Source organism: Mustela erminea, chromosome 1, assembly GCF_009829155.1.
Source record: "Mustela erminea isolate mMusErm1 chromosome 1, mMusErm1.Pri, whole genome shotgun sequence".
Taxonomy (NCBI): domain Eukaryota; kingdom Metazoa; phylum Chordata; class Mammalia; order Carnivora; family Mustelidae; genus Mustela; species Mustela erminea.
This window is the reverse complement of record NC_045614.1, coordinates 98,585,928-98,602,294: the sequence shown is the minus strand read 5'-3', so window position 1 is coordinate 98,602,294 and position 16,367 is coordinate 98,585,928. Positions and strand designations below refer to the sequence as shown.

General features: G+C 37.7%; 1 protein-coding gene across 1 annotated transcript in view; it reads right to left on the bottom strand.

Annotated features, from left to right (window-relative positions):
* The window catches only part of CD86 (CD86 molecule), a 65,316-nt gene extending 49,328 nt beyond the window's left edge, over window positions 1–15,988 (bottom strand). The window contains exon 1 of the mRNA XM_032334916.1: window positions 15,842–15,988. Coding sequence (XP_032190807.1) covers window positions 15,842–15,855 — 14 coding nt within the window. The 5' untranslated portion in view covers window positions 15,856–15,988. The remainder of the gene's footprint in view (window positions 1–15,841) is intronic.
* Between the last annotated feature and the right edge of the window lie 379 nt (window positions 15,989–16,367).

Below are 16,367 nucleotides of genomic sequence, written 5' to 3'. Positions count from 1 at the left end.
TGGTTTCACTTACTTGTGTAACATAAGGAATAACATGGAGTAAGAGAGGAAAGAAAAAGTGAATTGGGGTAAATCAGAGGGGAAGATGAGCCATGAGAGACTGTGGGCTCTGAGAACCAAACTGGGTTTTAGAGGGGAGGGGGTGGGGGATGGGTGAGCCTGGTGGTGGGTATTGTGGAGGGCACGTATTGCATGGAGCACTGGGTGTGGTACATAAACAATGAATCTTGGAACACTGCATCAAATACTAATGATGCATTTTAGAGTGACTAACACAACACATTAAAAAAAAGTAGTAAATAATGAGTTTTAAATACAAAAAAGAAGAAGAAGAAGAAGAAGAAGAAGAAGAAGAAGAAGAAGAAGAAGAAGAAGAAGAAGAAAGAAAGAAAGAAAGAAAAGAAAAGAAAAGAAAAGAAGAAGTAAAAGGAGTAGGCTTCTCTAAGAAATACTGGTTCTTCTTCAGTTCATATTTTAAATGGTCCCTGTGTCTGCATGACCATGAGTCATGGACGGCACAGTAGAGAGCTCACTCGAGAGAAGGGTAAACTAAAGTGATACTTAACTTCTAACTTAATAATTCTATCTATTAATATTTACAATACATACAATACACACAGCTATCTAGTAATGTTTACAATACAATCGTAGAATCTCCAAACTTCCGAGAGTTTACCCAAAAGATGACTTATTAGTTAACAAATAACAGAACTATATAAAAATCTTTCCAAGATGAATGAAACACGTATAGCAGCAAGTTTAAAAAATTGATAACCAATAAACTACCAACATCAGTGATAGCACATTTCAGATTCAACAAAGTAAACATATGATTCCAAACTTGTTATCCTTTCAATCTTTAGTGTTACCTGGGAACACTAAACCCAAATTCGGAAGATTGTGATCTTTGAATTTAAAGTGGCCCATTTGCTTAAGGGTCTGCACTTACACATTCTGAGAAACTGTCATTTCTTTCAGAAAGCATCTGACATTTGCCATTTCCTTTAAACCTTACTTAGAAGAAATAAAATGAGGTAACACTCTAAATGTAAAAGTGGCTTGAAGAGTTAGGTCCATATGCTTTTTCCTATTTATGCAGAGGAGGGAATCTAATACATAACAAAACTAACACATTTTAACAAATGGCAGCATGATCTGTGAAAGCACCTGTTTATGCAAAATATTGACATAAGAGCATAAATAAAATGTGCTCTACAAAGTAAAATAAAATATGCTGGGACATATAGAACACAGCCAATATGACTAAGCTTTTTAAAAAAACAAAACAAAATAAAAAACCACTGGATTTTTTAAAGCTTCCATTTCACAAGAGGGTTGAGGGAGGGCAGCCCTGTACACTCAAAGGCTCACTTCCCTGTGGCGTTTCTGTAACCAAAAGCAATGCACGTAAGACTTCTGGGAACCCTTAAAATATGCATTTATTAAGCTGAATTTGCAATTTTCAAGTTGATGGTGCAGAAACATTGAGATGTAATTTTGCAGCTCCCTTCACATGCCTTTATCTGGAAGAGTCTAAGGGTCCATCACCACACAGACACGTTGCTAGTTGGAAGAAATTTTCCAGTAAAACAAGATGTCACTCTTCCTACTCTTCAGCCATAGGAGTAAAAGATAGCTTCTTTTGAAGAGTGTCTTAAATAGCTTTCCTCAAATCTGGTTTAAGGTGGGAAATAATCCCAAATAAGCCTTGTACTGGTCGGCTAACATTTTAATGCAAGGGGTTGGTGTTCTTAGGAAGGACAGCATTTGTAAACCAATCTCTGCGATTCATGTATTGGAAACAAAATATTGTATTTGTCATCATACTTGAGTTGCACTTTCACTGTGCATGGCCTATTTGCATACAAACAAAAGAGATTATTTTTAAAAGAGGTTTTCTGTGTTTTTGTTTTGGTCCTTTGGGATGACTGTGGTAAGTAAGGAGCGAGCCATTTTCATATCTTGGATTTCACACATTGTGTTTATGTCAGCCTTCACTTCCTCTTCCTCACCACCCACTTCCAATTCATTGGTGGCCAGTGTTGGGGTCTCTGTCACCTCTTGTCTGGACTACTGCAATAGCCTCCTGGCTGTTTCCCTTTCACTATTCTTTACCCTATCACTACCCTTCACCAAAAGCAATCTGATTATGAAACTTCCTTGCTTTGAAGACTTGCTCCCTTTTCCCTCAGGGGCTAGTGGCCGCACTTCTTAGGAAGACACAGAAAGCCATTCAGAGCCAGAATCCAACTTCTCTCTTCTGCTTTTTTTTTTTTTTTTAGATATTTATTTATTTATTTGACAGAGAGATCACAAGTAGACAGAGAGGCAGGCAGAGAGAGAGAGGAGGAAGCAGGCTCCCCACTGAGCAGAGAGCCTGATGCGGGGCTTGATTCTAGGACCCTGGGACCATGACCTGAGCCGAAGGCAGGCTTTAACCCACTGAGCCACCCAGGCACCCCCTCTCTTCTGTTTTTATCAGTCAACCCACATAACTTACCTTGTAGTCACACTTGAACCGTTTCACTGTGCCTTGGCCCTCCTAGACCTTTCAGGACTTTCTGCATTCTTTGCCTTTGCACAAGCTATTCCTTCTGCCTGGGATGTCTTTCTTGCTTTTTCTGTATGGAAAACTCCCCTGTTACTTTGAGATTCAGATCACTTCATAGCTCACAGCTGGAAACTTCCCTGCCATCCTTCCCTCCTTTTTCACCATATCTGTATTTTCCTCCCTCCCAAATCACGTCGTTTATTCTTTCATTAGAACAGCTTCCTCCTTGTGTTAAAATTTCACTATTCACAGAGATGTCCTGTCCTGACTTCCACAAGGGCAGGAAACATGTTTAATTCCTTTTGCATTCCTAATACTTAGTGCTGGTCTAGTAAATATTAAAGTTAATATCTGTTAACTGATCACTTATTTTTTTTAAGATTTTATTTTTATTTATTTACTTGAAAGAGAGAGAGACAGATAGTGACAGAGAGAGACAGAGAGAACACAAGTGAGGAGGAGAGGGAGAAGCAGGCTCCTGCTGAGCAGGGAACCCAACGTAGGGCTCCACCCCAGGACCTTGGGGTCAGGACCAAAGGCAGACGCTTAACTGACTGAGCCACCCATTCACCCCTAACTGATCACTTATAAACTAGCTATTCTGCTAAGTACTTTTCGTGCATTACTTCATTTAATCTATACAATAAATGTACAAAGTTTTACAGATAAGGAAACTTGAGTTTCAGAGAAGTTAGGCCACTTGCCTAGGGACATAGTGCTGGTGATCTCAAGGTTTTAGCAGAATATAGAATTGAATCTATTTTCATTTCTACCTGATAATTCTATATGACTATCATTAGAATGTCAGTGTACTTTTTTGATGTGGTTTGGCTCTTTTTAAGTAAATCTCTCCATTCTACCTTTTACTAATTTTGCAACCTTGAGTAAGTTACTAAACCTCTCTAAACCTCAATTTCCTCATTTTTTTCAATGGGGAAAATAATACCTAATTTATATGGTTATAAAGATTCAGGGACAACACCTATATAAGGTTCCCAGCCCCACCGCTGCCCATCACAGCAATCACTTATTCCTTCCTGCTCTCTGCCGTGTATTTCGTATTCCTCCATTCACTCACTTAATCCTTACCCTCTGAAAATGGGGAATTCTTAAACCTTCTAACAGATGAAGAAACAGGCTTAGAGAAGTAAGTAACCTGCCCAAAGTCCCTTTAATCAAGGAGATGTTTTTCCAGAGATATCCCAGAACTAAATAGGACCCTCAGATCAATACCTAAGTGATGTGTAGAGGGATCACTCTGCCTCTATGTGTGAAAACACAACTTGAGGCATTATAGAGACTGAGTTTGCATTTGTTTTCTTTTTCTTTTTTCTCTTTTTTCTAACTTTTTTCCCCCTGGCAACCAGGAACACTTAATAAGCCAGAGAATTCTCTTAAAAACAGAATCTTGGGTGAGTCACTGCATGGACATATTAACTTCTCTGCTCCCTGCTGTCTAAATTCTCTATGTCCCTCAAATTTCCACTTCTCTGCTGAGCCCTCAGTCCAGTTCCCCTCTCTCTACCAATCCACTTCCTTCCAATCCCCAAGCAAAGATCTTGGGACCACTTCCAGCCCGGTCAGAAGGGAAAAGGTCAAGGCTCTCTGCCATAGGATCTGGCGTCCTGGGGGAAGTGTCTTGCTGAGTTCACATTCTCAAAACCCCTAGCTTCTATAACTCCTAGCTCTCTCCTATCTTATTTTACTTGGTTATTCCTTCCCACCTGCTGATGTCTCACTGACTAGGACAAGACTTTTAGATTCAAGTGCCTGCAGGGTCCTGGCAGGTAATGGAAATCAATGAGCAAAGTAGTCCACATAATAGAAGAAGAAGTAGAAGTAGAACAAGTAGAACTACCCCAATGGCAGTTGAGCAGTCTCTTCCAGATTCACCAGTACTTAAAAACATGGGAATGTGGGTCCAGCGTTACCAGGTATTCTGATTTATGTGAATTCTCTAGATTTTTAAAATATAGGTAACTAATTATAATTTAGTTTTTTAAATTTAATTTTTAAATTTATTTTTGTATTTTAAATTAATTAATTTATTTTTATTATGTTCAATTAGCCAACATATAGTACATCATTAGTTTTTGATATAGTGTTCAAGGATTCCTTAGTTGCGTATAACACCCAGTCCTCATCACCACTTGTGCCCTCCTTAGTACCCACCATGCCTTTACTTTATCTCCCACCCCCTTCCCTTCTGTAACTCTCAGTTTGATTTCCAGAGTCCAGAGTCCATCATAGTTTGTCTCCCTCTCTGATTTCTTCCCATTCAGTTCTCTCTCCCTTCCCATATGGTCCTCCAGGCTATTCCTTATATTCCACATATGAGTGAAAGCATATGATAATTGTCTTTCTCTGCTTGACTTATTTCACTTAGCATAATCCCCTCCAGTTCCATCCATGCTGATGCAAATGGCAGGTAGTCATCCTTTCTGATGGTTGAGTAATAATTTTTAAAGATTATAGTCTATGTGTATACTATTTTTGGCCCACCAACCTTTAGTTTTTACCCACTGTGCCAGACCCATTGCTCTCTAATCCTCAGCTTTATCACTTGGTTGTCAGAGCTTGTTTTGGACCCTGACACTAATATATGCTCTCATAATGCTTGTTCAGAGCTTTCATCTAGAATTAGACTGGGGTCCTGAATCCTGACTCTGTATCTGCTATGTGACCTGGACAAATTATTTAACATCTCTAAAATCTAGTTTTCACTTGTGGAAAATGGGGGATAATAATATTACCTACCTCCTGGATTTGTAAGGATTAAATGAAATATTACATGATGTGATATAGTATGCCATAATGCCTGCCATGTGGTAAGAAATGTTAGCTATGTTGAGACCTTCTCCCTTAGTAGCTGCGAAGTAGGATCTCTATCTGATTCATCTTCATTTTCTCAACTTTAAATAAAATTTTATTGAATAAATGAAAAAGCTAATAGTCTTAGCTTCCTCTTTTCTAGCTCTGATTCACTACAGCCCGGAACGTGATATGTTCTTAAGCCCTCCCATCCACAGTGATCTCACTCTCCTCTCAACCTGTGTTGCACTAACAGAGGTTAGAGGTCAAAACTGGTGGCCTGAGCCAAACCCACACCTCCAGACAATGTGTAAAAAATCAGGAGATTTCACCTATAAGTCTACCTTCCTAACTCCTGTCAAACAATAAGATTAGGTTGTACTGCACACAAGACAACAGAATGGTGACCAGCAGTATTGCTCAACATGGGACTCATCTGCTTGTGTAATGAAGTTTCCACCATTCATGTGCCACGAGGGTCTAATAAACTATAGGCCTGCTTCACACTTCTGTTCTCTGAGGGTATCTGTAGGCATTCCACATTTGCCACTCCTGACTTAGAGACTATACCTCACCACTAGATTGTTTTTTAACTTGATTTCATCCTGCTTAGCAGAGCCATATAAATTCACTGTAGATTTAGCAATTCCAAAGAAAAAAAACTTATTTCTGCAATCTTACCAATCTAGAGGTAATCATTATGACTATTTTAAAATACTTGCTTACTATGCTGTTTCTATGCCTTATTTTCCTTATGATTCCATAGACTTATGAGTCCTTCTATCATTAAAAAGTCATCAACACACGCGCGCACACACACACACACACACATCATCATTATCACCAACTTCATTTTTAATTTACTTAACTGTTCACCTACTATGAAAAATTTAGCTTGATTCTTATTTTTCATCATATTAAATAATGCTATAATAAACATTTTTGTATGTAAATCTTTTCCATGTCTCATTTATCTGTATCCTTAAAGATGAAATTATTACAGAAGAGGAATAAGCATTTTTACGATAAACAAAAGTGGTAGTTTATAGATCTTCTAGAATTAGAAGTGAAAATTTGAATACGTTACCCATGATGACTAATAAGCAAAGAGGTCTTTGTAAATTAAGAGCAGACATTAGCAGATGTAACATATTTGAAGTCCAGAAGACTAAAACAGGGCTTTCATAGCTTTGTGAAGACATAGGTAATTACCAGCTATGGAACAGGATTATATTTTAATGTTTTTGGCATCCTACCTTACATAAAATATATTTTAGGTGGCTTTGTTGTTTGGCTTTCACCTTATTCACCTGCACTGAGCCTGTCCTTCTTTTATCTATAATTAGAGATTTACTCTAGTGACCTCTGGGTTTTAAGGAAGAATCCATTTGCTAGAAGTGAATCAGGAAAGGTAAAGCTAAAGAAATTTAAGACAATTTAAAACATACAAAATAGATTTAAAGAAAAGAATGGGAAGACTGAAATATTTTATTCCCACGAGACTTCACATTCACTATAAATTCCCAAAAGCTTCATGGCATTGGTAAGTGCTCATAGCCACATTTTACAGATGAAGGCATTGAAGTTTAGGGGGTGAGGTAGCTTCCCCAAGGTGACACTGCTGGTAAACAGAGAACTACTTATTAACTACTTATTATTTGACACCAGCCAGACTGACTCAGAACTCTGGCACTTAGCCAAGACATACTGCCTACAGACAAATGGAAAGCAGCTACCTTGTTCTGTGGAACCTCTCAGACTTCACTGTTATTTTAAAAAAATCATCATATTTGATATATTTACCTTGAGAAATCATGTTACTCATTTTGGCGTATTTCTAGTATGTAGTCAAGGGCCTGGAATAAAGGTGTTGAATGAACTGAAAAATTATTAAGAATAGAGAAATAGGCAATTGGCCAGAATAGGTGTTTTTAAGCACTTTTAAGCTCCTTATGGCTGGCAAATTGCTTTCCAGAAGGGTTATAGTCACTCATAATCCCACAATCAATAGTATATGAAAGTACTATTCTTCTTGTACACTCATTACTATTATTATTAGAGAGAGCGAGTGAACAGGGGAGGGGCAGAGGGAGAGAGAGAATCTCACAACCTAGAAATCATGCCCTGAGCTGAAATCAGGAGTCAGACACTTAAATGACAGAACCACCCAGGTGCCCCCTCATTAGCATTATTATCTCTGCCCCAATGAAACATACATTGTTAATTTGATAAATAAAAATATTTGCATTAGCATTTCTTTAATATTTAGTGAAGACAAGCATTTGGGGTTTCTTTAAATTACTTTTTTAAATTAAGTTTTAAATTTTAATTCAAGTATTGTTAATATACAGTGTTATAGTAGTTTCAAATATGCAATATAGTGATTCAGCAATTCTACACATTACTTAGTGATCATCATAAGTTTACTCTTTAATCTCCATCACCTGTTCCACCCATCCCCCTCCCATCTCCCCTCTGGTAACCATCAGCTTGTTCTCTGTAGTTAAAAATCTACTGGGTTTGTCTCTCTCTGGGTCTGTCTCTCTTTTTCCCTTTGCTCATTTGTTTTGTTCCTTAAATTCCACATATAAGTGACATCACATGGAATTCATTTTTCTCCGACTTATTTCACTCACCATAATCCTCTCCAACTCCATCCATGTTGTTGCAAATGTCAAGATTTAATTTTTTTTTATTATGGCTGAGTAATGTTCCAATGTATACATATATACACCACATCTTTATCCATTCATCTATCACGGGCACTTGGGCTGCTTCCATAAATTCGCTATTGCAAATGACGCTGCAATAAGCAGGGGTGTGTGTATCTCTTTGAATTAGTGTCTTTGTATATCGGAGGTAAATACCCAGTAGTGCAATTACTGGATCATAGGGAGGTTCTATTTTTAACTTTTTGAGGAACTTCCATACTGTCTTCTACAGTGGCTGCACCAGTTTGCTTTCCCTTTTTCTCCACATTTTTGCTAACACCTGTTTCTTGTGTTTTTTACTGTAAGCATTCTGACAGGTGTGAGGTGATATCTCATTGTAGTTTTGATTTGCATTTCCCTGATAAAGAGTGACTTTGAGCCTCTTTTCATGTGTCAGTTGGTCATTTGTACATCTTTGGAGAAGTGTCTGTTCATGTCTTCTGCCCATTTTTAAATAGTATTACTTATCTTTTGGGTGTTGAGTTATATCTTTAAATTACTTTTTTAAAAGTTTATATTTGAATTAATGTAAGATGCCAAGAAAGTTGGGAAAAAAAGCATAAAGAGGTCTTGTGTACCCTTCACATTTCCCTTCAAAAGATAACGTCTTATATAACTGCGGTACGACAGTTAAAACCAGGAAATGCATATTTGTATAGTCCATAGAGATTACTTAGATTTCACCAGTTTTATGTCTTATGTGCATTCATCCGTGTGTGTGTGTGTGTGTGTGTGTGTGTAGTTCTATGCAATTTTATCACATGTATAAATTCATGTAACAACTGCCATTCATGTAACAAGGAAATGTTCCATTACCACAAGGCTCCCTGTGCTAACCGTGGTAGTTGCATACCTCCTCCTTTCTCCAGCACCCATGGCTAAATCCAATCTGTTTTTTTTTTCTTTATAATTTTGTTATTTCAAGAATGACATATAAATGGGATCATATGATATATAACGTTTTGGGATTGGCGTTTTCACTTTGCATAATTGTTTGGAGATTGTTCCAAGTTTTTGCGTATATCAGTAGTTCTTTCCTTTTAGTGCTAAGTGGTATTCCATGGTATCTGTGTACCATAGTTTGTTTAACCATTCACTCAATGATGGATATTTTCCCCCCAGTTTTTGACTATTACAAATAAGTCTGATATGAATATTGATGTATCGGTTTTTGTATGAACATAGGTTTTTTTTATTTCTTTGGATAAATGCCCAAGACTGCAACTGCTGGGTCATACGGTAAGTGTATGTTTAGTTTTATAAGAAACCATCAAACTGTTTTCCAGAGTGGCTATACAATTTTACACTCTCAACAGCAAAATATAAATGATCCAGTTTCTCTGCATTCTGCAAGCATTTGATGTTTCCATTATTTTTTTATCAATCCTAATAGATGTATATTGATATCTCACTGTGGGTTTAATCTTCATTCTCATAATGGCTAATGATGTTAAACATCTTTTCATGACTCAATTTGAATTTGTCATCTGAATATCCTCTTTGAGAAAATGTCTTTGTATATCTCTTGCCTAATATCAAATTGGATTGTTCATCTGTTTACTGTTTAATATGATAAATGAAAACATCTCACTGGAGCTTGAATCGGCATTTCTTTAATACCTAGCAAAGAGGATCATTCTTTTTTGTCATTTATATGTATTCTTTAAAATGGCTTAATTATTAATTGCATTAGATTGCTTTTGTCATTTTATTTTAATTATGTTATGTTAGTCACCATACGGTACATTGTTAGTTTTTGATATAGTGTTCCATGCTTTTGTCATTTTGTAATTGTTGTTTTCTCTTCCTAATTACACTATAAAGATTACCTGTTGGCTATTTTTTCCCTGTATTTTACAGTTCCTTAAAACAATCAGGTTCTTGATAAAGATTTATTGTTTTCTAGTTGAAAATAGTTGCAACATGAGGGTGATGATTTAGGTTTATCTTTTGGGTATTTTTTCAGATTTTATCCCATGGTTAGTTCCTGGCTGATATTGACTAAATGATTTACTTAACTATTAATTCCTTATTATTTTTATTAGATCTTTCAGTACAGTCAAATCAGATTAATTTGATCCCCTATAATATTGAGCTGTGACATTAGATAGTATAAGATAGAAAATATAGAACTGAGACTATAAAAAGCAAATTTTAGACTCATTTTGACTTCAGAACTTTCTAAGAGACTGCTTTAATATTTCTTTATTCCGAATCTAATCTACTATATTGTTCTGTTTAAATTATGAGTGAGCCCCAAAACTCTGCTTGTGTTTCTTTTTTATATCACCAGATTCACTGCAGTCTTCAGCTCTGAGAAGTCTCAAATAACTACTTGCTTACAGCTTTACAAAATAGAATGGAATCTGTGTCAGTACTAAAAATCTAATTTGTAAAATAATAGCTGCAAAAATCCTTTTCTTCCTGAAAGCCTTCTCAAACCAGTTTGGTGGGGAAAAGTATCTGCTTTCCACTCCCTGTGTTTAGCAATTAAAGTAGAAGAAGGAAAACTCCAGGTCTGGCTGACTGGACTCCAGGTTGTTTCCATGTGGCTGTTACAAACAGCGGAGGTGTTTGGTCCAGAGAGGAGGTCTCCTCTCATCGCCAAATGTTTACAGGAGTGGTGCATGTGCTGTCCTTGTATTCCCAGCTCTATGGTTTACTCCTTCTACTTAGCTGGGAGATCTCTGCAAAGGTCACCAAAAGCCTGATATTTTCAGTCATTCTCCTACTTCACCTTTCTGCAGACTTTGACACTATGGCTACCCTCTGCTTTGTGAAATATTTCCTTCTCTTAGCTTAGGTAACATAATCCTTTATCTTCCCTCCCTCCTTATACACCCAGTTTCTTTATCTAGCCATATGCACTCTACTCAACCAATGTATTATGCACACTCACCAAGTGAATTAGTTTGCTAGGGTTGTGGCAACAAAGTACCACTAACTGTGGCTTAAACAACACAAGATTATTGTCTCACAGTTCTGGAAGCCAGAAGTCCTAAATGAAGGTGTCAGCAGTGCTGGATACTTCTGAGGGTTGTGAAGGATGGATCTATTCTAGGCCTCTCTCCTTAGCTTGTGAATGGCCTTCTTCTCCATGTCTCTTCACATGGTCTTCTCTCTATGCATGTTTCTCTGTCTAAATTTTCTCTTCTTCATCAGCACACCTATCATCTTGGATTAGGGCACCCTCACGACCCCATTTTGACTTTTTTATTACTGTGAAGACCTTATTTTCAAATATGGTCACATTCTGGGGTACTGGGGTTAAGACTTCAACATATCAGTTCTAAGGGAACACAATTCAATCATTAACATTTAGTCATTAGATTGATTTTTTTCTATTGTAGCTCGTGTGTTCCATGTAGAAGTTTGGTAAATACAGTTTGCTTTTCCCTGGGGATGTCCTGTTTTTGCTTGCATCTATCTCCTCCCTTGGTTTCTATGACATCACTTTTTTCCTGCTTTGCTTCAGTCTCTGTAGTCATTCTATGATGTCTATTGTGGACTCTTCATCCTCATCTCTTCCTTAAATGTCAAGGTTTTCCAGGTTCCATCCTTGGCTTCTTCTCACTTTTTCATCTTCTCTGCCCAGTGATCTCACCCACAATGAGAATTTCAGCATTCAGCTGTACTTATGATGAATACTGTTAATATCTGTTTCAACCTGTACCTCTTTTTTGAGCTTTGCACCTGTATATTCACTTGTCTACTTGGGCATCACCATCCAGTTGCTCACAGGATCTCAAATTCAGCATGTTCAAAAATGAACTCACCTTCAGTCATCTCTTCTCCCTGGCTCAAACTCCATCCACTTCCTATATCCCTCATTTTATGAAGGATGCCACTGTGTACTTAGATCTCTCCTTCCAAGCTCCACATCTTTCAGAAACCAAATCCTGTCAATTCTTGTGCTTAAACATCTTCTAAATAGCATCTTTTTCTCTCTGGTCCTACCATAACTGCCCTGGTTTCATATCCTCAACAACTCTCCTTGGATTATGCCGATAATTTCCTGAATGATCTCCTTATCACCTGAATCAGTTCTGTGCTTGGCTGTCAGAGGAATTTTTTAAAGCAAATATTAGCATATTTTTGCTATTTATCATTCTTCAAACTTAGGCTATAATTTTGAGATAACCACCGCTGGATACCTGGGCTCTGGGTCTCCTTGGTCTAGCCCCTCCTAGTTTCCACCTCATCCCCTGTTATTACTAGCGGTCAGGCACCCTCTCATAGCTATACTTGCAGCACCCCCCCCCCCATCTGTCTATTTAATCACCCAGACCTTGGGTCTTTAAACCATGTTGACCCACCATGAAACCCAGAGCTGGAGGTCTATAAAAGCCCCAGCAGATCTCTGAGCCATCTCTTCTCTTCTGCACCATCTCTGCTCCTGCCTTCCCCCCTGCACCTAAATTTGACTCCCTGTTTTCCTAGCTTCACCCTCCTTTCTAGTATTTGTCTTCTCATTGGGATCAGAGTCATTCCTTGGAAGTGGCTGGCCTTGTCCTTGGGCTCTGTCTATTTCAAGTCAGTTTCACTGGAAGTCCAGCCTGTCTTAACATGCCCAGAGGGTACTGCACACTTTTGTTGAAGAAAACCTTCCTGAATTCTAGTTCTAGCATTGCCATTGAGTAATTGTGTAATCTTGGATGAAACACTTCCCCTCTATTTCTTAATCCTAATAGTAACCATAATAAAAACAACTAGTAATAATTACTAAGTACTTATCAGAGCAAGACTCTAAGCACCTTACATGGGTTATCGCTTACAACCACTTATGACTTACCACATTTATCCCCACTGTACAGGTAAGAAACTGAGGATCACAATTTTTAAACAACTGGTCCAGGATCACACAGCCAGAAAGCAGGAGAAGGTAGGATTCAAGCCCCAGCATTCTGGTTCCAAAGCATGGCCCCTTAACCACTGCCCTGGCCTTCCTTCCAATATACAACTCACTCTAGAGCCATGCCATCACAGCTATAAACTGCAGAAGTAAGCACTCTGGTCTTTCCACATAGAACATTCTATGAAAACCAGGATCTTGTGAGTATATTTTGAAGAGGAGTCAAGTGAGAAAAAAGTTAAACACAAAAGGCCAAAACCCTAAAAATGGAATTCCACAAATTATGAGTGATCACATAGTACTGGACAGCTGTCTGCTTTTCTGAGAGAAGCCAAGTATTGATTTATTTTTTTAATTATCTAGTTTTATTTTTCTGCCTGCAGATGTGATTCAAGTTCAAAAGCACAAAGTAGAAAACATCTGTACTTCTGATTAACACTGTGAACATACAGGCATCATGTATAAAAGTAGTAGCACTGTAAATTCTGCTTTTTTTTCTTTAGCTAAACACATTTAAAATTGTTCTACAAAAGAATTTTTAATGGTTCGTGGTATTCTGTTATGGATATTCCATAATTAACCAATTATCTATTTTAAGATATTTCAGTTGTTTCTTAGATTTTCACTATTAGAAACAATAAGAAAAATATTTATGTCACTAAACTTTTACAAACATATATGATTATGTCTTTTTTTAAAATTTTATTTATTTGTCAGAAAGAAAGAGCAAGTGAGTGAAAGAGAGAGAGCATGAGCATGGGTGGCTGCAGGCAGAGGGAGAAGCAGGCTCCCCACAGAGCAAGGAGGTTGATGTGGGACTCAATCCCAGGACCTTGGGATCATGACCTGAGCGAAGGCAGATGCTTAACTGGCTGAGCCACCCAGGTGTCCCTATGATTATGTGTTTATAATAAATTTCCTAAATTTGAACTTCTTGGTTAAAGGGCATTTACATTTTAAAGGTTTTTTATTTATATCACCAAATTTTTGTCCAGAAAGATTACATTACCGTAAGCAGGTAATAAGTGTATAAATGTTCCTCCCTCCTTAGAAACATGTAGGCTTCTTCCTTGCATGTTAGTTACTTTTTTAAAAAGAAACCTGCCATTTTGATAAAGAAAAATAATATTTCACTGTTTTAGTTAGCATTTCTTTTATTTCTGATGAGTTTCCACATTATTTATTGGTCATTTTAAAATTTTCTGTTCATTATCAATTTTCAGGCATTGTGAAACAGTGAATCTTAACAAGAACAGTAGAGACAGTGGCCTGTGGTTCTATAGATGTCTGCAGGCAGCGTTAGCATAGCACATAGCAATCAAGTGGTATCACTGCTCTATTTTCACAAAAAGGATAAATTCTGAATTTTTTTCATACATGTGTATTATATCAAAATTCTACTGCAAGAAAAAAGACTCTACTTAGAAACTAAATTCTAATCTTCTGAAATAAAATCAGCAAAGCTTTTTCTGGAACCAGTAAGCACTGAGTAGATGAGGGCTACTTAGATTTTCAAAGAACAATAATAAATAATAACTGGTTCCACTGGAGGGTGGATGTGACCGCTTCCAGTAAGTCACAGCCTTGGGGGTGTGCCACACGTGAGGAAAACTTGTGGCACAGAGCAAAGCAGCAAGAAAGATTTTAGTTTCACTCCTATATGAGCAGTGTGACCCTAGCAAGTTATTTAGGCTCTTTAAGTTATCTATAAAACAGATATTATCTGTCTAAGTCATTGTGAACATTAAAATCCAATGACATATCATGCATAAAGTATACAATACATCATGTATGTTCAATACTGGGGAGCTAAATGAATTATTACTTTACTTTTTTCTACTACCTCATCCTGCTCAGAATCTCCCATGGCCTGTTTGTGACTCATTTTCTGGCTTCTGCATTTTCTTCTTGCTCCTCTTTTTCCTCTTCCTTTGCCTTGGCTTCTCTTCTACCTTCTCTAACTCATTCTTCTGCCTCCGGGGCCAAACTGGCCTTGGTATATCCAAAATTTACTCTCTAGACTTTGTAATGCTTATGCAGACATTTAAATTTCTGACTCTTAAAATCAACAACTGCAACATCTAAATTATTCGAAAAACAGAGAAGCCTGCGTGTTTCAGTCATGTTTCAGTTTTTAAGCATCTGCCTTCCGGTCATGATCCCAGGGTCCTAGAATGGAGCCCCACATCTGGCTCCCTCCTCCGCGGGAAGCATTGCTTCTCCCTCTCCGACTCCCCTGCTTGTGTTTCCCCTCTCACTCTTTCTCTCTGCCAAATAAATAAATATAATCTTAAAGAAAAAGTTATTCAAAAAGTAAATTTACAAAATCAAAATTAATCACTTAAAAAAACCCCAAACCAGTAAGCTTTCTCTGCACCACAAGTAATTCTTAAATTTGAGCGGCAGTGAAACATGTCTTCAGTAGAAATTTCTTTAAAAGATCCCCTTCCTTGGACCTACAGGATCAACCTAGAGTGGATGATCTCAGAAGGGGAGAATGGCTTCCAGGACTTCATCTAATTTTTCACAGCACGGATTGTTCTTTTTCCCAGGTGTTCGTGATTTTGGTTTGTGCATAAATATGCCCTTAATACAAATTAGCATTCTTGAGCAGGAAGGACAGAAAACAGAGTACCATCCTCAACCTCAGCCTGTTGCTGAGGTAACTTAACTCCTTTTTGTTTTTAAGATTATATTTTTTGAGGGCACCAAGAGTGGGGTGAGAGGTAGAGGGAGAAGTAGACTGCCCGCCGAATAGGGAGACAGATGTGGGGCTCGATTTGGGGCTGGATCCCTGGACTCCAGGATCATGATCTGAGCCCAAGGCGGATGCTTAACTGACTGAGCCACCCAGGCACCCCTGAGGTAACTTAACTCTAAATTGCCCGTCAAAGAATAATAAGAATGCTCACTCACCATCTGAGATACATCTTAGCTGCGTCAGCTGTTGCGCTAAGGTCTGGGAATGATTCTTCTCTGTCTGTACTAGTCTGTGCTACAGTGGAAGGAGGAGCAACCCCCTCCACGCCTGTGAAAGCCTTCCTCCCGATGACTGTATATCCTGTAACTTTCTTTAATAAAGGCTGTTCCTCTTTTTTTCTACAGATTTTGCCAACACTTGTGGAAGAAATTTAACCATTTCCTTGCATTTGAATTCATTGACCTACATCTAAATATATTTCTAAACATGATTCAGTGGCTTGAGTTCCAGACCTGACATTAAGATGAGACTGACTAAAATTCCCCCTCTTGAAATTCCCTCAAAAAATCTAGAAAATAAAATAATTAAAAAGAAAGAAAATCTCTGTATTTATAAATAGAATGAAGAATATTCTACAGTTTTAGTAAGACAATAAAAAGTATGATTTATTATGGATGTGGGTTGGGAGTGAGTAGCCTCTTCCTACTGATTTCCACCACAGAGATGATAGAGATCTCACTG